We start from the raw sequence: 25769 nt of genomic DNA, 5'->3' as shown, positions 1-25769 counted from the left end.
ATAGAGCGAGACTCCGTCTCAAAAAAAAAAAAAAAAACAGCACCAGCTGTGGGTGGGGGCATTCATTGCCTCATCCCAGCGACCCTTCCGGATACGCAGTATCATCTTTACTGTGCAGCCAACAGTGCCGAGGCTCAGAGAGGGCAAGTGACCTGCTCAGGGTCACCCAGCTGGGAAGCGGCAGGACAGGAATCGGACCTGGCTCGGCTGATTCCCAAGCCTGTGACTTTCTTCTAAGTGGGCAGCCCCAAGGGTGAGTTTAGATGGACCTGGAACACCGATGTGGCCTCGACCCCACTCGCAGGCTGATGACCGTTGAGTCTCAGGCGGAATGGGGTGCAATGTCCCTGCTTTTGCCCATCTCCAAGGGTGGCCCTCCAGGCAGTGGCTCTGCTGGACCCACAGCCATAAGCTGATTCTCAAGGCCATTGCCCAGCAAGGGACCCAGGTTCTACTGGGATAGTTTTACTTAACTATCCACCAAAAAGGATTTAAAGAAAAATTAAGTACATAATAGTATTAGGCAGATTTGGCAAAGATTACGAAGGCAGCCTGCCAGCCCAAGTCCTGGTCCAATTCTCCAGGTCTGGGGCGTGGGAGGCACTGATTCCCTGCTTTCTAGAGGAGGAAACAGGCTCATAGGGGAAGGCCTGGCTGAGATCACAGAAGGAAGCCAGGGGAGTGAGGTCCAGGGTCCATCCACAGTGGCCCTTGTGGTTCCTAATGGCCGACAGTGAGGCAACCCGCGGAAGGTGGAAGCACCCCAATGGCCCCTCCCAGGCCCTGCCTCTGCTTCACCCCACTACCCCCTTCCCCCAGGAGGAGCTGTGGGGCTCCCTCAAGCTACATGGCCCTCAAGCCCCTGGCTCAGGGGCAGAGGCCCCATTTGACAGAAGGAAACCAAGGCCCAGAGAGGGCAATGAGTAGCCCAGAGTCACACAGCTGGGATGTGCCAAAGATCAGACTCAAGCCCAGGACATCCTGGCTGGGTGCAGTGGCTCTCCCCTGTAATCCTGGCACTTTGGGAGGCCAAAGCGGAAGGATTGCTTGAGGCCAGGAGTTTGGGACCAGCCTGTGCAACAAAGCAAGACTCCCATCTCTTCAAAAATTAAACAACAACAACAACAACAAAAAACCAGAACATCTGAGGCCCTGGTTCTGGGCTCCAGGCAGAACCTTTCTCCCACAATCCTCCAGGCAGCCCTCTAGCCTCTGGCACTGTAGGGCAGCTGGGTGGTGGGACAAGACCAGAGGCTGAGCAACCCTTGCTCTGCAGAAGACAGCTTATGGGGGTCCTTCTGGCAGAATGCAGGAGGCCCTGGCTACCAGGCCCACCCTCTTCCCAGCCTCCGCTCTCATCTGGAAGATTCTCTGGCCTTCCTTCCATTCCTTCCATGAACATCCCCTCCTCCTGGCCTCTGCCCTCCTGCTGTACCTGATGCCTGGAGCACCCTCCCCACCGCTCCTCGCCTGGCTCTCTCTCTTAGGTCTCAGCACAGGGTCGCCTGTTCCAGGAAGCCACCTTGAAGCCTCCAGACAGACGGAGGCCTCATGAGCTGAGCTCTGCTGCAAGGCACTGGCCACTCTGTTTGTTTCCACGTCTCACCCCTAGGGTTGGGAGAGCCTCAAGGGCCAGCCAGGGGCTGATTTCATCTCCTGAATCCCGAGCAGGGAAGGGTGGATGACTGAGCAAACCACGGATGGGACAAGGCCCCTGACACAACCTCTGTTATGCCCCAAGCATCTGTTGAGCCCTTGCAGCAAGCCAGCCAGGCCTCCCCTGGGCCATGGCTCCCCGCTCTGCATAACAGGTCCTACAGGCCTGGCCTGTCTCATGCAACACTCCCTCCTGGCAGAGCTGGCCTGAGGGTGCCAGGGAAGGCCTGGGAGGCCGTGGGGTCACTGCTGCTGCATCCCTGCCACATCCCCCGCCTGGGCTCTGTCTGTCCCCGGGCGGCCTCACCCGCAGACAGCTGTACATGCAGATGGACATCCAGTTGGTGAGCATCTTCTCCACCACAGACTCTGTGCGCCGCAGCATGAGCTTGGGGTTCTTGGCGGCCGAGGCGTCAATGAGGTCCACCAGCAGCTCCTTCATGATGCTGGTGTAGTACTCCAGCTTGCCGTGCAGCGCGATGGTCAGCAGTGAGGCCAGGCTGCACCTGCGAGCAGGAGGCAGGTGTCAGCTGTGCCTTGAGGCCCTAGGAGCTGTGGGTCCCAGGGTCTCAGTGACGCCTCATCCCTGGGCCCAGCGGTCCCAGGAGTGCCTGTGTGGGTGGGTCCTGCAAGGGGTGAGTGGGGCTGGAATCCTCCCGGAGAAACAGCCACCTTCTTCTATGTCCGCAGCAACCACCGTGCCCCGTGAGCCAAGGTCTCGGGCATCCAGGCCCAGGAAGGGCTGGAATATGGGGGTGTCAGGAGCCCCAGAGCCCTAGGACCTAGGACCTGATGCTGTGTGGCCTTGGACAGGCTCCTTTTCCCTACCCCACCCCAGTCCATCACAGCCTGACCTGTCGCGCACCGCAAAGTCCTTCTGCTGCTCCAGCGCATGGACAAAGACGATGAGGAAGTGCTTGTTGTTGAGTAGCGAGGAGAACAAGCTGATTCCCTCTTCCATGTTGGGCCGGCAGCTCTCAGGAATCTGTGGGAGCAACTGGTGATGCAGTGTCCAGAGGGGCCCAGTGTCCCTGCCTAGCCTAAACAGCCAGTGCTTATGATGGCTGCTTGTATGCCTCCTGGGATGGGGAGCTCATTACCTTCCATGGTGGATGCCTCCTAACCTTTGTGATACGGAACAATGGGTTGGTTGAATTGAAAAGTGGGGCTCAGAGAAGGGTGAGGGTGCCTGGAGATAACCTGGCATCCCAGTGTGAGGGACTCTCACCTTCCGTTTTCTAAGCAGCAGGCGGAGTGGGTGTACAGGGGGGTCCCATCCTGTTTGCTCTACCTGGCCTTGGGGGGCAGCATGTAGAACACCCTGAATGGCTGCCTGAATGCCTCCTGGGATGGAGGCCTCAATACCTTACAATGGCAGATGCCTCCACATGACAGGGATCAATGCATTAGATGAACTGGAAAGGGGACCCAGGGAGGAGCAGGGATGCCCTGAAGTAGCCCACTGTGTGTGGGTTGGGGGGTACTCACCTTCCACTCTCCCAGCAGTGGGTGGGTCTCCTGTGCCTGGGAGCTGCCCTGTGAGTTGAGGGTCTGGGAGGGCAGCACGTAACGCTCTTCATAAAGGGAGGAACACTGCAGAGGCAGACCCCCAGCATCTCAGTGGGGCTGGACACCCCCTGCTGGCATGCAAAGGTCACTCATACAGAAAGGGCACCGGCTTGGGCTGCTGGGGGAAACTGGCACAGAATTAGCTCCCTATAAAGGAATAAGAGGCAGTGGGCCAAGCCCGGGGGCTGTGGAATTCCAGGAGTATGGCCACACCAGACAGCACAAGGCTTAAGGGGAAGCAAAAGCAGCTCCATGTGCAATGGGGGAAACTGAGGCAGAAAGGCTGGGAGTCTGAGCTTTAGCCTGAGGCTGGGAAAAGCCACTGGAGGGTTTCGTGAAAAATGATGTAGTCAAACATGGGCTTGCTTTGGCCGCTTTGTGGGGAATGGTGTGGACAGGGGATGGAGGGTGGTACCACTAGGAGGGAGTGAGGACAGTGGACCCTGGAAGGGCAAGGGGAGGCGTGACAGGCATGGAAGGGGTGGGGCAGGAGTCCACTGGACAGGAGGAGGGAGTGTAGAGACCAAGGGAAGCCTGGTTGGGAAGAGGCACAGGGAGGAGAGAGGCTGGCTTGGGACAGCCCTGGCCGCTTCTGCCCCACCTTGAAAAGGGGAGAGGCAGGCCCAGCTGGCCAGGAGAGTGGGGCTATAGCTGGCTTCCGTATGGACAGTTAAACATCAAGTGAGCAGAGAATAAGAGTGAAGAATCTGCCTCCAACCCTCCACTCTGTGGCAGGCCAGAGCAAGTAGCCAGGACGGCTGTGGACAGCTGTGCAGGTTTGGCACTGCTCAAGGGACCCTCTAGGCTGGCAGGGCTCAGAGAGTTGCCTTGAGGTGGCTGGCACAGGTTCAGGGGCAGACTCAGGCTCGGGCTGACCTTGGGGAAGAAGGTGCGGGTCACAAAGTGCTTATACTCCAGGAAGGGGATGCCCTGGCTGCGGTTCAGCTCCTTGGTCAGATCTGTCATGTCTGTCTGCAGCTCAGCGAAACCTGGGGGACATGCAGACAGCCATGAGTGGCCCGAGAACCCATCCCCCAGGAGGGAAAGCAGAGGCCCAGCCCTGCAGGGTCCCAGCCCATTACCTTTGCGGATTTCCTCGCGGATCTGAGATTCCATCTCCTCCATCTGCAGCAGCGTCTTCTGCCAGTAACGCTCAGCACGTCGGCTCTTGGTACAGAAGATGAATAGGGCTGCGGGCAGTGGAGAGGCAAGTCAGGCCTCTAGTGCCCTTTGGAAAGCTTTTATTGGCGCCTGCTGTATGCAGTGCCTGGGGCTCTGCTCGCTGGCCTCAGCTCCAGCTCCTCTGGGCAGGGTGTGGGAGGAGGCCCTGCAGTCTCCCTCCTGGGCAGGGTTGGGGTGGGGGGTGGGGAGTTGCGGGGAGCTCTCCCCTGGGCAGAGGGCTTGGGGAATGGCCAGCAAAGCAATGCCTGATGACCTGTTGTTAGAAAAAGAAATGTGTAGTGTTACAGCTCTGTTAGAATTTGTGTAGCCCACTTAAAAAAAAAGAAAAAGAAACAGGAATACGTGTGTGTGTGTGAAATAGTGGTTAACAGTGGCTTTCCTGGGTGGGAAGATTCTGGGTGACTTCTGTTTACTTTCTGCTTTTCAGCATTTTCTATTCCTTCTACAATGACCAGGTGTTACTTGTAAATTAAGAAACTTTTAAAAGCAGATTACAAAGCAGTATTACATTATAACCTTTTCTGGGGTGGGGAGGAATGTATATATAATGTATTAAAACATCTATTAATATATAGTATTTTCAGAAAAGAGACTGGGAGGGAATATACAAAAATACACAGGGTACTAATGATGGGTATTTTTTCCTTTTATCATCTTTCAGGTTTTCCAAAAATTTTCTGCATTGAATATACTCACTTTAAAAATAAAACAGCTTTATTGTGATATAATGTACATACCATATAATCCGGTGATTTAAAGTGTATACTTCAATGGTTTCTTTTCTTTTTTCTTTTGAGACAGAGTCTTACTCTGTTGCCCAGGCTGAATGAAGTACAGTGGCACGATCACAGTGCACTGCAGCCTCTACCTCCCAGGCTCAGGTGGTCCTCCCACCTCAGCCTCCTGAGTAGCTGGGACTAGACTCGTGCCACTATGCCCATGCAATTTTTGTATTTTTTTGTAGAGATAAAGTTTTGCCACGTTGCCCAAGCTGGTCTTGAACTCCTGGGCTCAAGTGATCCACCCACCTTGGCCTCCCAAAGTGCTGGGACTACAGGCATCAGCCACTGCACCTGGCCTAATTCAATGGTTTCTAGTATATTCACAGAGTTGTGTAACCATCACCACTAACTTTAGAGCATTTTTACTGCCTCAAGAAGACCCATAGCCATTCAGCAATCACTCCCCATTCATGCTCTCCCTAGTCCCTGGCAATCACCATTCAGCCTTCTGTCTCTATGAATTTCCCTATTTTAAACATTTCATATAAACGGCATCATACAATATGCAGCCTTCGGTGAGTCTTCTTTCGGTTAGTGTAATATTTTCAAGGTGCATGCCCATGGTGACATGGATCAGTACTCCACTTCTTTTTATGGATAACTGTCCATTGTATGAATAGATCATATTTTACGGATAATTTTCTATTGTATGAATAGATCATATTTCATTTATCCATTTATTGGTTGATGGACATTTGGGTTGTTTTGACTTCTTGGTTATTATAAATAATGTTGCTGTAAACATGTGTGTATAAGTTTTTGTGTGGCTACGTTTTCATTTCTCTTGAACAGATAGCTAGGGGTAGAACTGCTGGCTCGTAAGTCATAGGGTAATTCTATGTTTCACATTCTAAGAAACTCCAAAATGTTTTCCAAAGCACCTGCACTTTGTTTTATTCCCTCTAGGAGCGTATGATGGCTCCAGTTTCTCCGCTACATCGAGTCTATTACTTTCATGACCATTATTTTAACAGCGATACAGCCCACCAAACATGTAGGTTAATTTTCCCTAAGTAACCTTTTCTTAAGTACCTTCAGTAGCTCTCTGTTGACTGGAGAACATGGTTCCAAATTTCTCTGCTTGAGATTCAGGGACCTTGGCCTGGGCCCAGCATATCCCCCAGCCATCTAACATCTTCTACCCATTGGTGCTAGAGCCGGGGCACACCTCCCCCGACCTCTGGGTGCCTAACCTGTTCCCATGGCCAAGCCTTTGTTCAAGCTGTGCCCCATCCCATCCTGCCTTCCTCCATCTGCCAATCTTCAGAGGGGCTGGAGAAAGGTGGCAAGCCTGCCCTCCAAGGTGTCCTGAGGGTGGGGCTCCTTACCCACCACGGAGAGCAGCAGCAGGACGCTGCAGATGACGATGGACACGACGATCGCTGTCTCGCTGCCCCCCAGCTGCAGTGTGGCAATGGTCTGGTTGAAGTTCCCTACCTGGATCTGAGCAGAGGTTGGGGAAAGAGGTTGTAGCTTTCCTAGACTTACACTCTGGTTCTGCTCCTCATTTGCTGTGTGGCCCTGGGTAAATTACCTAACCTCTCTGAGCCTCAGGTGCCACACTGATAACATGGAGATAACAATGTCCACCTCCTGGGGACACTGGGAGGGCTAAATGAGGGCTTGTCAAGCCCTTGGTCCTGGGCCTGGCACAGAGGTGGCTCAATACAGGGGGCTGTGATTATCATTACAGCCTGGGAGGAGTAGTAAATGAGCCAGAGGAAGCAGTTCACGGGGCCTGGCTGCTGTCCCCAGGTACCTGCAGGGCTGCCCTGGGACCAGGGGGTAGGTAAGGTATGACAACCCAGAGGGCAGGACTGGGACTGAGGTGCAGGTGAAAGGAAGCTTTCCCAGTCAGAGCCATCCTGGGGGGGCACGTATTGCTTGGGAGAGAGTGAGCTCCCCATCCCAGGAGGCATGCAACGAGATACAGTGCAGAAAAGATCCCACGTTCTGGCCTCTCTCTGCTCCTCCTACTCCCCTGCCCTCCATGCCTCTACATGGTGCCTGGCAGCCCAGGCTCTAGGACAGACGCCAAGTGGGGTAGGGACAACTTCTTATGGTTTCTGATGGTCCAGGTCCAGATGGGGCCCATCACTGACCACAAGCAAGTCATTAAGTTCTTGGGCCTCAGTTTCCTCATCTGTCAAGGGGGGATATAAAGCTCTGCTTTGCTTTGCTGGACTGAGCCATTGAGTGTGAAAACGCTCAGTGAATTCAGGTGCTGGGTAAGGGGCAGATGCTTGGCAGATGGGCCAGGGGTGGGGGCCGGGTCTGCCCTGCTCCGGCACCCCATCCACTCACTGTGATGGGCAGCTGCCCCTCGGCTGCACCCAGGGACTCGTTGACCGAGCAGTGGATGATTCTGTCAGAGACAATCTGGATGTCGCAGCTCACTTGGCCTATCTTGACCCGGTACTCATGACTCTGGAGCTCCAGGCTGTCCTGCTCCTTCTGTGGGTGCAAAGGGGGAGGACGCTTGTGGAGAAGTGCTCCCAAGGCCCATGGCTGAGGCTGGCTAGCTTGCCCCTGCCTACCCTGGCCCCTTCTGTGCTCACATGGATGACGAGGGTGAGAGGCTCCCCGGGGTGGTGCTTGATCCACTTCTCCCTCTTGGCCGTAGAGAACTGTGGGTTGGGGAGGTAGTCCAGGCGGAACCTGCTGCCCCGCTGTGCCTCCTCGGGGTCCAGTAGCTCCTCAGTCACAGCCACCTCGTCTGCATAGGCCCGTCCATTGATGAAGAAGTCCACTGGTGCTGATGCATTGCTCAGGGCCCCGGGGGACGGGCAGGTGATGAGGGTGGAGTTGAGAACCTTGCAGAGCTGGTGCACGAGGGCCAGGGGCCAAGACCGGGGTGCAGGAGGGACGGATGGACATGGAGAAATGGGGGGAGTGGGGTTTGAGGAGACACAGAGGCAGAGGAGGAGGAGATAAGAGATGCAGTGGGAGGAGGCCTGGTCAGTTAGGGCCCTGGCTGTGCCTGGGCCACCCTCTCCCAGCCATCAGGCCCCTGACTGCCTCACCGTGGGCTCCCGGCCAATGTGGTGGACGGCCATGGACACATTCTGCACCATGTGAAAACGCTCACCAGCCACCGTGATGGTCCTGCCGCCACTGCAGGGGACGGCAAAACCTATCAGTCCACCTGCAGCCCCAGAGAGCATGGGGGAAGGGCAGGGTACCCGTCTCACCTGACAGGGCTGCGGCGGGGACTGATGGCCGTGATGACTGGGTTCTGCATGTACCAGAAAGTGAGGTTGCCGTGCACGCAGCCCCGACGCTCGAAGCGCACACACACAGGCACCGGAGCCGGCAGGGCCCCCTCAGGCACGGTGCAGGTGATGCTGGTGTCTGTGCGCCTTGGGGGAGCAGCAGATTATCAGCAGGGCCTGCCTCCTGCTGCTCACCCACCGCCAATGCCACTGAGACCTGGGGCACAGGCCCAGGCACTTGGCCCGGGGTTCAAGGCCTCCTTGACTGGTCCCAACTCATCTTAGCACCTAGCTGTTTCCTTATACTTCCAAATTTTGCCCCATCCCACCTCCTCTGGGAAGCCTTCCCAGGTATTCTCTCCCGCCTCCACCCCTGGTGAAGCCTCTCTCCCCAGATCCCTGAAGGCACTGACTTTTCTCCCAATCCCACTGGATGTCCCTACTTCCTGTGGGTGTGTCTGCCCTTCCCTTGAGGGCTATGTTGTGCTCCTCTTGGTGTCCCAGCGATGCCCGTTAGTAGGGTCTGGTACATAATAAGTGCATAATAAAGACAAAGGTGTTTCGCCAAGAGACTCCAACCACACCCCTGCCACTCACCACACCCCTGGGCCAGCCAGAAGATCTGAATGTGTGCAATCAACACCATTCTCATTATAGCTATCACTTACGGAGCATCTACTGTATACCTGGTACAAAGCCCTTCTTCCAATTACTGGTACTATTCTTGCCAGCTGAGGAAACTGAGGCTCAGAGAGAAGTGGCTTGGCTTAGGGGACACACCCAGTGAAGACTCAGGTGAGGCTTGGCTCAAGGATGTCACCTCCAGCCCACCAGCCCCCAAGCCCGTTGATTTCTCTGGACTGGAAGGGGTGGGTCAGGCCCAGAGGCTTACATGAGCTCTGTGCAGGGGTCTGTGTCGTTCACCAGGACCTGGAGCTCAGAGCCTACATGGAGGTCATTCCCGTGGATGGTGATCCTGGTGCCTCCGGCCTTGGGGCCCATGGGAGGCTCCAGGGAGTGGACCAGGGGCAGCTGTGGGAGGAAGGCAGGTGTTTGGGCCTCGGGCCAGCCCCCCAGGAGCGTGCGTGCTGGGCAGGCGGGACAGTGGGCTGTAGCCCCCCTTACCACGTAGGAGAAGCGGTCCCGGGACTTGCCTTCCTTAGAGGCGTTCACAGTCACTATGTCTGAGAGTGGCCCTGGGGCTGGCCCCGTGACACACACGATCCTGAGGGGAGGTGCTGTGGTCAGTGGGAGTGGCCAGCAGTCCTCAGCCCCCATGGCCACCCTGGAGCCAGGCTCAGGGATCGCCCCATTCCATGCCACGCCACACTTCCAATGCCTTCTATGTATAACTTATCCCATGAGTTTCCTACAGTTCTGCAACTATAAGACAAGGGGCTGGGACAAGACGGTCTCTGATCATGAGAACGTCTGCCGGGCTGGTAGATGACGGCTCTTCCACATGCCAGACGCATGGCCTCCCAAAAGGAAAGCCAGCTCAGTCTCTGCTCACGCATATTTCCTAGGGCCCCTCTGGGCCAGTCACAGATCTCTAAACCATGCCAGTAGCCCCATCCTTTTTAATTTTAAATGATTTTCCTCAGAGCAAGGCTTAGGTGGAAGAACGGCTGGGCTAGGGCAGCCTGTGAGGGCTTCCCAGAGGAGTTGGCATCAGAGCCAGAGCTGGAAGGATAAAGCAGATGCCCCAAGCAGAAATGGCAGGATGTGTGGTGGGAATGGCTTCAGCACAGTCCCTGAGGCCACGAAGCAACAGGCTTCCAGAAAGCAGCAGAGTGAGGACGGAGGATGGGGAGGGAGGGGTGAGGACAGAGCAGAGACTGGCATTGCTGGAGAGGGTGGGTGGGGGCACCGTGGCTACTCACTCCTCCGACACCGTGTATCTGTCAGGCAGTGGCTCACAGGCCACACCACCAATCCACACGCCGTGGGCCACGTCACTGAGCCGCCGGCCCAGGTTCCTGCCTCGGATGGTCAGCAGGGTCCCGCCATCCAATGGGCCACTCAGGGGCTCAATCTGCCAGGTGACCAGAGAGAGGGGCGAATGGGGTCTAAGGCTGGAGGCCAGCAGGCTTCTGCCCACAGTCACAGGCACCCAACCAGGGCACGGGCATGCGGATCCACTGCTTAGAGGAAGGTCTGGGGGCTCAGGTGGGGCTGGGACAGTGGCCACTTGGCAGGTCACTATGCTGCCAAGGAGGATATGTGTGTGCATTACTGAGCCCATGTGGGCCCAGGGACGTTACTTAGGGGTTCTCCTGGAGGATGCTGAGGTCAGCTCCCGGGGCGATGTTTGGTCATGTCATTGGTGGCTTTAGTGATCATGGCATCCCCCAAAACTAACAACGTTCAGCCCTCGCTGTTTCCTCCACGCCACACTTCCAATGCCTTCTATAATTTATTCATTTCCTTATTTATTACTGTCCACCTCCCCCACTGAAACGTCAGCTCTGTGAGGCAGAGCACTTCCTTTTGTTCACAGGTGATACTGCACCCATGTGCCGGTGTTCGAGTCCCCAGGGAGTGGGACCCTCGTGGACGCTGTCTATGAGCTGTGCCGGAGTGCAGGTGCCATGTGCCTCCACTGGGTGTGCTTACCGTGCGGATCTCGGGGGCGGGGCACGTGCCAGGCATGGGCTGCAGGGGCCCCCGCAGACGGCAGCCGTCGCTCCACACGCACAAATGACCCAGGTCCTCGCGGCCCAGGCACTGGGAACAGTCAGGGCTGCCCATGGCACAGTTATAGACCACGACTGGGGAGACACGGGGCAGCTCGGTCAGCCCCGCTCTGCAGTGCATGCCCCATCACCCCTGTCCCCTCCACACTCAACAGCTCAACAAGAGGTCTACACCCCATCACTGTGGTGTCCCACCCAGAGGAAGTCCTGGTTCTGGGGGTCAGGATCCCGTGAGGTTCTTAGCCCCTTCCCCAAACCCCGGGGCCTGTGCTGAGCACAGTGCAGCCCCAGCCTCACTGATTTCCTTCCCTTCACAGAGACTCCAGCTGGGAGCCTGGGGTCAGCCTCACTTTACATAGAAGAGGCTGAGGCTCAGAGAGGAGGGACTCGCCCGAGTTCACAAGGCCTGTGGGTGGCAGAGCCAGATCCCACCCAGGCCTCAGTGGGTCTGATCACCCCTGGCGGGGCCCCAGGATGCCAGGGATCCCTGAGTAATGTGGGCTATGAGGACCTGGGGGCTTCAAACCCTCCAAGTAGCTCAAGGAGGAGGGCAGGGAAGGTTCTCTGGGGCCTTGGGTGTGCAGGGCCATTCTGGGACCTTCATGGTGGGAATCTGGAGGGCACCACGTCCACCAGGGATGCCTGAGACTCCCCATGAACAGAGGAGCCCCTGGAGAGTGGACCCAACACAGTCACAGCAACTGCAGAGCCGCCACTCGAGGGGCGCTGACCACACACACCCCAGATGCCACATTCAAGGCTGGGCAAGCCCCGGCTCATCAGGTCCTTACAAGCTCTGCAGAAGGACTGTGTCCTCTTTTCTATGGGAACAATCAGGCCCAGGAAGGCAAGGGAAAGCATGCATGGAGACCCCAAGGCCTGGAGCCTGGCATGGCATGGCAGGGCTGGGATATGAGGCTCTGTGTGTGCTGGGGAACAATGGGGTGGGACATCTGCGGCTTTGGGGCAACCACTGGAATGAGTCGCACAAGGCTGAGACCCACCCACCACACGGAGGCCCCGAGGCCATGTGGGGTGGTTGGGGGTGCCCACCTGTCATGGGCTCAGGGCTGTCCAGGAATCGGGCTGGCCGCCCCTTTAGTTGGAGGCTGAGTGGGAACACCTGGCTCTTCTGGGTCGTGTGCAGCTGCAAAAGGGCGGAAAAGAGCATAGGGGGCATGGGTAGTGCCTGGGGTTCTGCTGGGGATGGCTGTCATGGAGGCAGATGAAGTTGGGGCTGTTGGGGATGGGGGAACCAGAAGGCAGAGAGAGGCAGGGTGGGGTGAGGGGTACAGCATCTGGACTTATGCAGGCCTGTCCTCCACCCATGCTGGAGTCACCCCACTCACCACGACCTGGTCACAGCGTACAATAGACTCATTCACCCACACAGCCTCGAAGATCTCCTCCAGCCCAAAGCTACACTCCAGGGCTGCACCCTGTAGGAAACAGGGAGTGGGAAGCGGGTTTGAGGACAGCCAAGCCAGCATGTGTCGCCCTCTAACTCAAGCAGGACACCATGGGCTCCTGTTGGGAAAAGTGGGCTTGGCTGAACGGTCAGACCTATGCCCGGGCTGTCCTGTCCCCCAAAATCCCCTTCCGGGCCATCACATCCAATGTTTGAGGGAGGCAAGCAGTGCAGGAATGCCAAGGACTTCGGCCTCATGCTCTCGGCACCACTAAAAGGCTCTCCAGCATCCCCAGTGATCTAACCAAGAGGGCCTTGTATTCAGTTCCTAAGGCTCCACTCCCAGCAGGGTTCCCCTGCTCTTCGAGCCTTCCCATCTCCCATTCTGCCCTACCAGGCCCTGCCCAGACATGCCCTGACATCCAACACGGCCAGGCTCCCCTGTCCCAGCCTTTGCCCGAGCCCTCCCCTAACCTGAACAGCTGTCTCCCTTTCTACCACCCAGCAAAGCTCAACACAGCCCTCAGAATCCAGCTTAAAAGCCCCCTGCTCTGAAGCCTTTCCAGATGCTCCCCTCAAATCAAAGGGGTGTACCTCACTCAGTCCTCATTCATTCCCTCAGCAGCAACTATTCAGGTGTCTCCTGGGGTGCTACGATGCTCCTAGAGCCGCCCCAAACCCTGTGTGCCAGGCACCACCCTTAGCCCCTTGCCTGGCTGTTGACCTGTGCCCTCAACAACCGGGGAGGGTCAGGGCTGGGCCTCGGCCTCTCTGACACCACCCCCAAGGGCAGCAGAAAGCAGCTGGAAGAGCCCCGGCCTGGGTTCAAACCCCACCTCTGCATTTCCCAGCTGTGTGACCTCATGCAAGTCACTCCCCTTCTCTGAGGCTTGGTTTTCCTGGACAATGGGAACAGGGTTGCTGGGAAAACTGGAGATTGTGTACCTCAGGGGGCTGCACACTGTAGGGGCCTAATATGTGCTTGCTATTATTAGTATGCAGGAGGTATCCAATAACGTTTGTGTCATGAGGTTCAGTTCCCCAGGCTCGTCTGGCCCTCTCAGGCGCAGCACCAATACATACTTGCTGAGTGAACAGACTCAGGTTTGTGTATTGCACCAAGCCCCCAGCCAGCCGCGTGGCAGAGCTTCCTGTTTATGTCCCTGTGGCTGGCAGATGTGACACCCTGAGGAGAGTGCAGGTCAACCTCCCTGCTTCTGGGGTCCCAGCCCGGAAGCTAACACAGGAAAGTGGCTGCTGATGGGGCCAAAAGTCCGTTTTGTGGCCTGCCATGCTGAGCTGGAGACAGGTCCCTCCTGTTAGTCCTCAGCCACCTCAGAACAGCACACCCGGCCTGTCCCAGGGCTCCCCAGGATATAGGCTCAGTGAACAGGCCCCTACCGCTGGGCCTGCCTTCAGTGTTCTAGGAGCAGGCCCCGGGGGGCAGGAGCAGCTCGGTCAGAGTGGAGACTGCCCCACCACATAGCTGGGAAGAATCGGCAGGACTCAAGTCAGGCTCAAGTCAGGCTCGCACCTCCCCATCCCAGGCGCCCACGGCCCAGGGGCAGAGCCATCCTGCCCACCCGCCCAGCCCCCCGGCTGCTCCTGGAGGCGCTTGCCCTAACTCTTGCAGGGTGGGGCTTGAGGGATGAGAGCAGGCCCCACCTTAACCCTCCCAGAGCTCCAGCCCCTGCCACGAGGCTTCCCGACACATCCCAGATGCCCGGCACGTGGTCCCCATGTGTGAGAGCCCTCACGGGCCTCAGCTCCTCCATGGAAGTAACAGATGGTGAGTTCCAAGGAGCTGGGAAGGGGGGTGGCTGGCACGCCTCCAGGACTCGTCAACGCTTCCCACCCAGGACGCGCCTCCAGGAGGGGTCCAGAAAGGAGTTGCGTCCCCCACTCCGAGACCAGATGGTGGGGGTGGGGCTAGTTGCAAAGACGAGCACTGGATGGGGAGTCCAGCGCTAAGGACAAGTCCAGCTCTGTGCTGTGTGATCTGGCGTCATCTACTTTTCCTTCCTGGGTCTCATCTTCCCCATCTGGACAAGGGGGAATGGGGTGACCGAGGGGTTCTCTAGTCATTCTACAGGGAAGACATGGGAGCCACCCACGGGGCAGTGGGCTCGGTGGTGGGTGAGTGTGTCCAGTGTCACAGCTCAGGCTAAGGGAGGACAGGATAGGGCACAACACGGGCAGCGTCCACCCTCCGGCTACGGCACGGGGCAGGAGAGCCTGGGGGCACTGGCTTTCCCTTGGCAGCTGCTGGCCCCCAGCTTTCCCCCTTGGCCTGGCCCTCACCACTTCCTCTTCCTGCAGCCCCATGCAGTCAGAGTGAGGCTTCCTCACGCAGAATGTGGAAACTCAGAGAAAGAAAAGCAAAGCCCACACAGGTGCCAAAGCACTGCAGTGGGCCCGGAGCAGGGGTCACACTGGATCATGGCGGCAGTTAGTGGCCTGTGTGCTCCCTGGCCTCCTCCTGGCCCCATCCGGCGCTGGCCTGACCTCTGCTTACCTGGAAAAAGGCAGCGTTGGCCAGAGGCACCAGGATGTTCTGGGAGCCACCCGTGGGCACGGGTGCCAGGGGTGAGAGCAGGGTCCGGGGGCAATCCTGAGGGCTCTGTAGAGGAAACAGGAGGAGACGGTGACACGGGGGCATTTCAGAGAAGAGGCGGGAGGACTCACTGCACCCCAACCTGCCCAGTACGGTCCTGCCTTCCTGGGGAGAACACTAGTCACTCAGTCCTAATGGCCACCACCCTGGCCCCATGCCTCCCAACCACCAGCGCCTTCCATCCCACGGGCAGGTCGCATCGGCCCTGTTTAAAGATGAGGAAGGTGGGCACAGGCAGATGGGATAACCCGCCCAGTGGTGGGGCCAGTTTCCTCCATGAGTGCTTCCTGGCCTCAGAGGAGGCTAGGAGGCTGAGCTCCAGGCCCAGTTCCTCCCTGTCTCTGGCCTCACCTTTCCCAATAGTAGAACAGGGAGGCTGCACCCACTCCCTGACATGCCCCCAGGGCTGAAACTCCAGCTTCCTGACTGACCCGTGTTAAGCGATTCAGAAAAGAGAAACCCTGGGCTTCCAAACAGCCCACAGGAAAGGCACAGGGAGGGCTCCGAATACTAGGAGGACATTTCAGAAGGCCAGGTACCACCGGTCCCCAGGGAACACCCCTCCCCACAGCCTGGGTACAAGTCACAGCCACTGGGTGAAGGTGTCAGCCCCAGGAAGGGCCCCGGGCTCATGGGGAGACAGCACATGGTTGGCCCTTGTTTGGCGGTGGAGTTACTGAGGCCTGGCAGAGCAGCTGCTTCATGGAAGGAAGGAAGTGGGGAGGAGGGAGGGAACGAAAGAAGGAAGGAGGGATGAAGGATGGAAGGGAGGGAGGGGAGATTCTGAGCCTCCAAGAGCAGCGAGCTGCCTGAGGGCGGAGGACAGGGCTGGCCCCTGAAGCCCAGGCGCATGACTCTGGGGTCCTCTGAGTTGGGCGCGTGTTAAGATGCGGACGTCAAGCCCCACTGCAGGGATTCAAGGTCTGGTTGGGAACTGCTATCTCCAGGCTCCTGGGGTCCATGTGCCACTGTACAGAATAAGAAACTGAGGCCTGGGGGAGGGGCAGAGACCAGGGGCAGGGCTGTTCCCGCCACGTCCACCTTAGTGACCGCTCTGAGCTGGGAGGTATGGATCCCCCAACCTGCCCCGTGTCCTCCAGCTTTGGTGGCCCCGGTGAGCCATTCCTGCCTCCTCCTGCTCCCGAATCTGACCTGCTGGGACCATGAGCAGGGCAGGACTGGGGACCCTGGAGCAGCCACACCCATGCCAAGGGGCCTCCAATCACCCTTCAGCCCAGGGACTTCCTACTCTGCCCTCCTTCCCAAGTCTGGCTGTGGAAGGATCTGGGTTGGAATCAGGCCAGAAAGCAAAAGTGCCCATGGGCCACGTGTGTCCACATGAGGTCACGCAGCCAGGCCAAAGACCTTGGCACAAAATATGAGAGGCTTCTTTATTCTACATCAGATGAGGGCAGGACAAGGACTGATTCCCCTCAGGGACCCCAGCCCAAAAGCGGACCTCGAGGGGATGCAAATGCCAACAGCAAGAACTGGTGATGATAAAACGCTAATAACAGCAGCAGCCGCCAGCCCATCCAGCCCTCCCTCTGCTGGCATCGTTCTGAGCACTTCGCACTCTAAAATTCACCAAATTCCATTGCCAACAACCCTAGGAGGTAGACGTTATCATTACACTCATTTTACAGAATAGGAAACTGAGGCGCACAGAAGCAAAGCAGTTTGCCTATGGTGGAACGGGCAACACAGGAACGCTCCAGTCGTCCAGACCATTTGCTGACCACAAGACTAGAGTGGGGAGTTCCCTTAGGGACAGGGCCTGGTGCAAATCTCAGGAGCCTTGGCTAGAGAAGCAGCATAGCCAGGCCTGGGTGCTGCTGGCTCCCTATGCCAGAACAGACAAGCCACTGACCTTCTCCGGGCCTCCGTGTTCCTACCAAGGAGGGGCCCTCTCTAGGCCAAGCCCTGATGGAGCCAGCCCCAGGCTCCCTGCAGACCACAGGCTGCCCTGTGCTGTGTGTAAACCCCACAGAATCCCAGGGCATGGAACCCACATGTTTCCACTCAGGCCTCGGAGCCACTGCCACATCTGCTTTGCAGCTGCCTGGGGCCCAGCCTCTGTCCTCCTGGCCCCAGCCCACCAGTGGGTAGGTGCCGATGTGGGGCTGAGGCGTGACAGGGCAGGAGGCACTCTCACAAGAGGGCCCCCGCAGCGAATGATGTGGGACCACCCCGAGGGTCACCCCACTCCCCTTGGCCGCTTGTAACCTGTGGCCAGGTGGATGCTCACCCCCATTCTAGAGAACCGAGGCTGAAGGAGTCCTCACAGCTCTCGCAGAGAGGTCACAAAGGTCCTAAACTCCAGCGGGGAGAACTGGTGTCTCAAACCATCGGGGCACTCAACTACCCAGGGACCCTGAATCCACCTGGCCTGGTCCCTCTCTACCTCTTTGTACCCCCAGGGGCCCCACAATTGCCCCCATGTTCCTACCACCCCATTCTCTCCACTGGCCCCTAGTGACCACCCACCCCTATGAGTGGTCCTTGGGAAGCCACCCCCAGGGAAGATACCTCATCCCCCAGGTACCTGCAAATGGGGTGCACATCCACCTTCCTCCCTGCCTCTCCCAAAGCTGAAGCCCTCCTTCCAGCATCCTCTACTTCCCATGTCTTTCATGCGGGGACCATGAGGGACAATGGAAACGTGACAGGAGGCTCAGGCCCTAGCACCTCCCTTCCCAGGGACACTTCTCCCAGCTCCCGAGGGGCCAGGTGGTGCGCAGACCCTGCTGCCCGCTGTCCACACAGAGACCACAGCGCCACTACGACCAACTGGCACTTCACTAAATGCCAAATTAAGCATCAGTTCAGAGCCTCCTGCAGGCCCGGGGCAGCCTCTTCTGCTAGTTACTGTAATTCTCAGACCGGCTTCCTCCATGCCTCCACCCCAGCTCCTGGCCTGAAGAACTGCAGACCTGGGGAACAGCCATCTGACGGGACACTGCCATGGAACTCCCTCCCAGGGGGTGAGCTCCTGTGCCTCTCTCAAGACCCAGCACAAAGGTCCCCTCTCAAGAGAAGTGCTCTCTGGCCACCCATACAGAGTGGCCATCAGTTCCCAAAGTGCATGGTGGCTCTGTCGTGAGCATCTACTATGTGCCAAGTATAGAGCTGGTGCCTTACGAGCATAATTCCAGATCCCCACCAAATCCTTCAGGCAGGCCCCATTTTATAAATGGGGAAACAGAGGCACAGAGAGATTCAGTAGCTTCCCTAGGATCACACGGCCACAGCTCACACCTGAGGCTCTTGGCTCGTGATGGCAGGACTAGTCCAACTTGGTTCTTTCCCAGGGCCCCGTACTGACTAAGGCATACAGCAGGCACTCAATAAATGCTGAATGAACTGCGACGAGGCTGGGTCCTCCTCACACCCCTTAGGTTAGAGCACAAGGAGCAGGCTGCTGCCCAATGTGATGCTTCACACTGCCATCACCGAGCCCCTGCTGTGTACACAGCCCTGCGCTGGGGGCTGGAAGGAAGAGACGCGATTGAGATGGGGTCCCCAAACAAGAGCAGGAGTCCTAGTGGGGCCTCAACTGTGGAATCTGGGGGTCCAGGAGCCGCTCAGGGCTCCCGCATGGTTTAGCTGCACAGACTCCACTGGGCTCTCCTCCAGTGCTGAAAGCTCCCCCCGCCATGCTCCTCTTTGAATTAAGCACAGCCCCTGCCAGGCTCTTCAAAGCAGTTATGGGGCTCAGGCGGAAGGTGCTGTGTGCTGTGAGCGAGCAGGGGATTCCAGGCTGAGGCCATGGAGCCCCCTCCTTAGCACCTGCCAGGGTAGACAGGGCTTCAGGGATTCCTGAGAAGATTCTCTGAGCCCAGTGCAGAGGCTGGGACTGCAGAGGCTCTGGGTGCTGGGGCTGCTTCCCCGGGATGTGTGCCCAGGGTGGGGCCCCAGTGACCTTCTGCAGGGAGCCAGGGCACCAGGTGCCATGTTGGCTATCTCAGTTGTGCCATCTGGAAAATGGGCAGGACCAGCCTTTTCCTGGAGAGATGAGCTACAGGAGCCCTGGTGCTCTACCCCAGCCACCCACAGCTCTGATATGGGCCATGTCTGAGAGGGGACGAGCTGTGATCTCAGGACCCTGGCACATCCCACCTGGCTAGGCCTCATCACCCCAGCCAAGGTCCCAGGCATCCCATTTGGCCATCCTGACATGGACTGTAGTGGCCTTAGAGGCTTCCTGGGCAAAGGTGACAGGCCACCTGGAAAGTGAACACATCTCAGAAACCATCCAGGGGCGAGATATGTGGCATGTCCATTTTTACTTTATCTTTACACTAAAAAGCCTAGATTGATCCATTTTTACATTTCTTCCTCTTTCTCCCGCCCCATTTAATTGATTAAACCCAGCCACCATGCAGTGCCAGGGCAGGCGTGGCCCCTGACGAGCATTGGGTCAGACTGAAGGGTCCTAGGGACTGACATGAGCAAGAGGACCTGGGAGCGTGCGGTTTCTGAGGCCAGCCCATCCTCCCTGTCCAGGGACAGCTGCAGCACCACCCACCCTTGGGACGCCACTGCTGGTGCAGAAACCCAGGCAGGGCCCTTTCCACCCAGTTCCTGATTTTCACAAGAGGGGAGAATATGGGCTCCAGGGGCAGAGGGACTTGGATTAAGGCCCAAGTCTGGTACTGCCTGGGTGGGTGACCTTAAACGAATCACCTCCACAGGCCTTGAGGACAAATGCCCTGAACACCTAGGGTTGTTGAAATGGTCTTCCTACTGCAGGTGGGGGTGTAAACTGGCTCAGATTTTCTGGAAGGCAGTTGAGTTAAAGATATAAAACTATGGCCACACTATCACCCCAACAGGTCATTTCTAAGAAGTGGTCTTCAGGGAATCATCAAGGATATGCATAGTGCCCTGGCTATATCAAAATGCAAAAAGAGGAAGTAATCAGTATGTCCAGCTATAGGGGGCGGGTTAAATGCACCACAGTATGTGAAGAGCCCCACATAGCTGTTAAAACCAAAGCTACGGAGCAATATGCAAGGGCATGGAAATGCTCTCAACATGTGCATTTTTTTAAAAAAAGGTAACGAAACAGCAGAGGCGGAGGGGCCCCCTAGCCTGGCTTACCGTGGGGTTTGGTGAGGCCTCGCACCGAGACTGGTTGGAGACACAGGAGTGCTGCTGGCTGCACCAGAAACAGGGCCACTGTGCCGACAGACAGCTGGTACAGCTGGAAGACAAGGAGGCCCCTCAACTCCTGGTTCCCCACCCCTCACCTCATCCCTGTCCTGAGAACTGGAACCCAGAAGGCAGATCCCAGCACAGGGAAAGGTCTTTCTCATCGTTGGAGCTGCCTGGGAAAGACACCGTCTTTAAGGTAGTGAGCTGCCTGTACAAGAGGTATACAAAGGGGAGTTAAAAGAGATGGGGCCTTTAGGAGACTAAACTGAATATAATCAAAGCACTTTGCCCTGTCCCACCTGGCTGTCCACAGAGGCCAGGCATCAGGCAGTATGCATTTATTGTAGAATGAATTAATGTGCTGGTGAATGAACAACTGAGGGGCCTGTCTACTCTACGATGCTATGATTTTCCTTCCCCGGGCCCCCTCAGAGCAAAGGCCCTTCCTAGGGATGCGTTCCTCCCTCCACCACCTGGAGGCAAGCCCCCATGCCACTCACGCTGTGTGGGGGTACACTTGTGCAGTGCGGCTGCAGTCGTAGATGGTGAAATTGGCCTTGACGATGTTCCGCCCATTGACCCTCACAGACATCTCGACGGTCATGTGGTCTGGAATGGATGGGGGAGCCAGGGAGAGGACATGGGGGCAGGGGATTGCCACCACCATCATAAGCTGTGACCTCTGGCCCCCTGCCATCCCCGTGCCTGAGAGTCCACCGTTCTGCCCCTCCGGGGCTGTGCCAACAGCAGAGCATGCTTACCCTGGTTGGGGGGGAAGGGTGGAAACCGGTCCCTCGGCAGGAGGTTGCAGTAGGCGATCTGGTGACCAAAGGCAGGGCCTGGGACCCGAGCCACAGTGTGGATGTTTTTCCCATAATCACAGGCCATCTCCATGCCACTGAGGCTGGGCAGGCTGCCCGAGATCTGCAGGATCATGCCCTGGGGGCAAGGAGCCCTCAGCTCTGGGGGCCCAGGCTACGCTCCTCACAGCCTGCCCCAGGGCTGTGCACCAACCCGAGGTCCGGCACTGCCTGAATGTCCCCTGGGGGAGGGGGTAGTGGTGGCCAGGACTCAGGGCTAGAGGACTATGCCCTACATGTGACCCTCTGAGCCTCAGTTTCACCAGCTGCAAAATGAAACATCATCTTACAGTGGTCAAGAAGGCTCTGCATGATCTGGCCCCCGTGACCTCTGACCCCATCTCCTAATAATCTCCAAAACAGCTGATCTTGTTTCTACCTCAGGGCCTTTGCACTGGCAGTTCCCTCCACTCAGACACTCTTTCCAGACGCTCACCCTGGCTCCCCTCCTGCATATTTTACCTGACCTGGCCTGAGATATCTGCACCCACAACCCGCTTCCCACCCCCATTCTGCTTTTGTTTTCTCCACAGTACTTAGCATAACCTTCAGGTTTTATCTTGCCTATTCTCCTCCGTCACAAGCCTGGGGCCAGGGGTCTGTCTTGATCACTGATATGTCCCCAGAGTCTAGAGCTGTGCTTGGCACATCGTAGGCGTTCCATAATATTTGTTCAATGAATGAAATGACTGAATGAATGAGGGAAGGACTCTGTGATGTGTGATAATGGCGGGCCAGGGCAGAGGAGCCCCAGATGCCAAGCGGCTACAGGCCAGAGTCAGGCTGTCAGAGCCCCCCAGGGTGAAAGAAGAGGACCCCCGTCCTCAGAGAAGTCACTGAGAGCCGGATGCACGAGCCCCAGACCTGTCTGACCCTCAGCTCCCACCCCTTGCTGGGGCCCAGAATCCCCCACCGCCAAGGCTGCCTGCCAGAGCCCTCCTGGCACAAGCCGGGGGGAGACCCAGCCCCCTGCACTGCAGGTTTATCTGTTTCTGAGAAGGAGAAATTTCAGTCTGGCACCTGGTGGTCCCTCCCTCCATCCCCTGTTCTGGGAAAAGGTGGGTGGGACTCATTATCCTCCTAGCCTCCAACTGGTACTTTCCTCCTGGGTCTCTGGAACCTGCCTCTTGAGTTTAGATTCCAGCTCTACCACTCCCTAGCTGTGCGACCTGCAGCAAGTCATTTCACCACTTGGTGCCTCAGTTCCCCCACCTGTAAAATGGGGATGCTAAGAGCATCTGCTTCATATGGTATGTGAGGCCTAACAGAGGTGGACGTCAAGCACAGAGCATGTGCCTGGCACTTACTAGTTGGTCAGGAAAGCCCAGTCATTGTCACTGTTCTCATTATTTGTCTTCAGGTCCTTGGGGCACCATGGGTGGGAGTCTCCACCTCTCAGGGCCTGGGTACAGGGTGAAGGGAGGCTCCCTTCTGTGTCCCGAGCTGGGTCTTGCCTCCCCCAGGACTCACTGGGTACTCCTGGCGCACATCGATCTCAGCAGGCAGGACGGTCATGGCAGGACAGCGGCTGGGGCCCTCGCTGGCACTGGTCCAGAAATGCTGCTGGCTGGAATTGGCGCAGTCCTGCTGCAAGGTGCACCTGGAGCGGCACCACAGGGTCAGGACCCAGGTCGGCTCCTCCCACCCCGACAGTCCTCCTGGCCCAGGTGTTGCTGGTCTCCAGCCTCACCGCGTCTCCAGGGCACACCAGCCGCAGTAGGCGTCCGCCGCACCCACACAGTCCCCACAGGTGGAGTGCACGTGGCAGGCGGCGACCTTCACCCTGGCCATCTGGGGAAAGAGGTGGGAGCCCAGCTCAGTGAGACTGCCAGCCTCTCCCTTGGGAAGGCAGTATGGTCAGCATGGTGAGGGCCATGAAAGGCTGGGGAAACTGAAGGTCAACACTCTAATGGGGGAACATGGGAGACAAGGCTTCCCTGCAGAGGCGAGGCCCGTGTTGGAAGGTGCAGGACAAGGTGGAGTTAGCAGATAAGGGGGATGGAGGAGGAGGGTGCTCCTGGCAGAGGAATAGCGTGTGCAAAGGCCAGGCAAGCAAGAGGGCTCAGCTGGTGCTGGGATGGCGTTGGGCTGGGGCTCTGGCCTCACCTGATGGGACGTCATCAGATAAAGGTAACCGGAGTCTGCTGGGTCAAACTGCATGACATGGTGCACGGGTTCCCCGTAGGCCACAGTCACCACCCGCCTGCTCACCACCTGCATGCTCTCGTTCAGGTTGATCTGTTGGGGTAGTGGGCATCAGAGTGCTGGAGCCCATGGCAGGGGAGGCCAAACCCAGGGGACAACCTGAGCCAGGTCTGGGAGCTCCGCCTCCCCATCCTGTCTTGGACCCTTCAGGAGGGGTGGGAAATCACAGGTGTGCAGGAGAGGGCACTGGGCCCGGCCTCGATGCTTCTGCCTTTGCTGTGCCCCCGCCAGGAGCTCCCTCTAGGCTCTTCTCCAAGGCATCCCGCCCTGTGAATGTGTGCAGGCTTTGCAGTTTACAAAACGTGCTCTGGGAGGCTGTTAGGCACCATGGCTAAGGGCAGGGGCTTGGGTTTGGATTCTGGCTTTGACGCTGAGCTCTACAACGTGTAAGCTGTACAAGCTGCCTCCCCTCTCTGAGCCTGTTTCCTGAGCTAATGGGGCAGGCGAGCCATGAGCATTAAATAAGACACAGATCAGGCTGATGGGGCCAGGCCCAGGGAAGCTGCTAGGCTGCACATCTCATTCCTCCCCCCATGCCCACTTCACGGAGGAGGAATCTGAGGTCGGGAGCAGCTGAGGGAGTTGACAAGAGGCACAAAGTGAAGAGATCACAAGGCTACAATGCAATACCAGGCCTGCCTGACCCCAGAGTCCAAGACTTAAGGCTGGGGGTGTGGAAGGTGCAGGGAGGAGGAAGACCAGGACTCTTTGGGGCCTGGAAGCTTCTCTGGCTCTGAGGGACCCTCTGCGTGTCCTCCTGAGGACGACAATGCCGGTCAGAGCCCCACCAAACTGCTCTTTCTTGCCTGGCCCTGCCTGTTCCCAGCGTGCTGGTCTTGTCTGGGCCCTGCCAGGCCCCAGGCTAGGCATTTTGAGATGCAGCCAGTGGTCCGGACACTTCCTAGGCCAGTTCCTGCCCCAGCTTTCCTCCTGGGGCTCCCAAACCCTTCGTGGCTCCTTTCTGCTTATGGGATGAACCTGTTCTGGCACTCGAGGTCCTGGTGATCTAACCCGGACAACCCCAGCCTCATCTCCAGCCCCTCAACCCTGCTCACACATTCCAGCCTTCAGGCCTTTGCCTATGCTGTGCTCTCCTCTGGAATATTCCTTCCCATTCCCCTTCTACCAACGCACACATGAGGCCCAGAAGCCTGTACATACCAAGTCAAAACTACCTTCTCCCTAGGCTTCCACGGGCTTTGTCCCAGACTGAGACACCCCTGTCCCAGGTGGCCTCCTGGTGGAGCCTTGTAGGGGCTCAGGCCACTGCCCACACCCCACCCCTATGTCCATGCATCCAGTGGACACTCAATTCATTTCCACTCCTTCAATCATTTATTGAGCACCTACTGTGCCCCAGGGCCTGTGCTGGGTGTGGCGATTTAAGGACCGAGCAGGGCAGGGTTGGCTAGAGACAGAGGCCACACTGTGCAGGGTGGTGGGTGAGAGGCTCCCGGCCGTGGCAGGGTGTGGGCTGTGGTCCAGCTCCCGCTGCGTGACTCTGGAGGGCAGTCATTTCCCCTCTCAGAGCCTCAATGTCTTCATCTGTGGCATTGGAATCGTGCCTCTGCCTCCCTTGCAGGGGTGTGAGAATTAAGTGAGAGGATGCCCTTTAGGCTCTGGGTAGACAGTGGGTGCCTAACAACTGCAGCCTCCTGGGCGTTAAGGGTGGGGGTGGGGCCTGGCTCATGTTCCCAAGCCAGGACACTGAGGCTAGGAGGGAAGAAGTAATTGCCCCCAGGTCACAAAGCTGGAAGCGGCAGAGCCAGACTCCAAATGTGAGTATCTGACCCCAAACCACGAGCTCCATTGGCGAGCCCCACCTCTGTGCTCTCCCCAGCCGCAGCAGTGGGGTCCTGGGACTCCACTCCCCATGCCCACCCAGTCCACAACGTCTGCCCAGGCAGTGGGTGGAGGGAGCTTGGGTGATTGATTGGATCTGAGCAGTTAGGCCAGGCCTGGTGCATGAATAGAGTGGTGGCGCTTAGCTGAGTCTCCCAACAGGGAGCAGGAGAGGTGGCTGGGTTGGGGGGCAGGTCCAGGGCTGCACCTGGGGGTCTGGCCCAGGCTCCACCATGTCTGTCCTGCCCCAGAGCAGGGAAACCAGATTCTGCGCATCTCCTCCCAGCTCCAGGAATCTCAGGGTCACGGGCTAGGGTACAGTTAACTCCAGACACCAGTCACCCTGGGACAGGGAGGCTGGCAGGGCTCGGGAGGAGAAATGAATGAGCATTCCTGCTTACCAGGCTGTGGTCTTACCCTGCCAAAGCCCCATAACAGCTTACAGCCCTTAACAGACAGGAAAACTGAGGCCTAGAGAGAGAATATGTGCTGCCCAAGGTCAAAGGGCCAGCAAATGGCAGAGCCCAGACATTTGAACTCAGACCCATACGGTTTCAAAGCCCCGGTCTTAGAGCCTGTGAGAGAA

At 57.6% G+C, this 25769-nt stretch overlaps 1 protein-coding gene across 1 annotated transcript in view; it reads right to left on the bottom strand.

The window, feature by feature from the left end:
* The window catches only part of PLXND1 (plexin D1), a 51089-nt gene that overhangs the window by 8729 nt on the left and 16591 nt on the right, over window positions 1-25769 (bottom strand). Inside the window, exons 3-25 of the mRNA XM_011950690.1 lie at window positions 23243-23374; window positions 22827-22927; window positions 22607-22736; window positions 21038-21215; window positions 20777-20885; window positions 20223-20325; window positions 15021-15125; window positions 12447-12536; window positions 12151-12244; window positions 11018-11172; window positions 10285-10436; window positions 9527-9626; window positions 9294-9433; window positions 8381-8548; window positions 8213-8303; window positions 7748-8011; window positions 7494-7643; window positions 6518-6632; window positions 4308-4415; window positions 4102-4214; window positions 3145-3249; window positions 2511-2641; window positions 1964-2162 (exon numbers count right to left, since the gene is read on the bottom strand). Coding sequence (XP_011806080.1) covers window positions 1964-2162; window positions 2511-2641; window positions 3145-3249; window positions 4102-4214; window positions 4308-4415; window positions 6518-6632; window positions 7494-7643; window positions 7748-8011; window positions 8213-8303; window positions 8381-8548; window positions 9294-9433; window positions 9527-9626; window positions 10285-10436; window positions 11018-11172; window positions 12151-12244; window positions 12447-12536; window positions 15021-15125; window positions 20223-20325; window positions 20777-20885; window positions 21038-21215; window positions 22607-22736; window positions 22827-22927; window positions 23243-23356 — 3015 coding nt within the window. The 5' untranslated portion in view covers window positions 23357-23374. The remainder of the gene's footprint in view (window positions 1-1963; window positions 2163-2510; window positions 2642-3144; window positions 3250-4101; window positions 4215-4307; window positions 4416-6517; window positions 6633-7493; window positions 7644-7747; window positions 8012-8212; window positions 8304-8380; window positions 8549-9293; window positions 9434-9526; window positions 9627-10284; window positions 10437-11017; window positions 11173-12150; window positions 12245-12446; window positions 12537-15020; window positions 15126-20222; window positions 20326-20776; window positions 20886-21037; window positions 21216-22606; window positions 22737-22826; window positions 22928-23242; window positions 23375-25769) is intronic.

Source organism: Colobus angolensis, unplaced genomic scaffold (genome assembly GCF_000951035.1).
Source record: "Colobus angolensis palliatus isolate OR3802 unplaced genomic scaffold, Cang.pa_1.0 Scaffold31, whole genome shotgun sequence".
Lineage (NCBI taxonomy): Eukaryota > Metazoa > Chordata > Mammalia > Primates > Cercopithecidae > Colobus > Colobus angolensis.
This window is presented reverse-complemented; position numbering and strand designations above follow the sequence as displayed.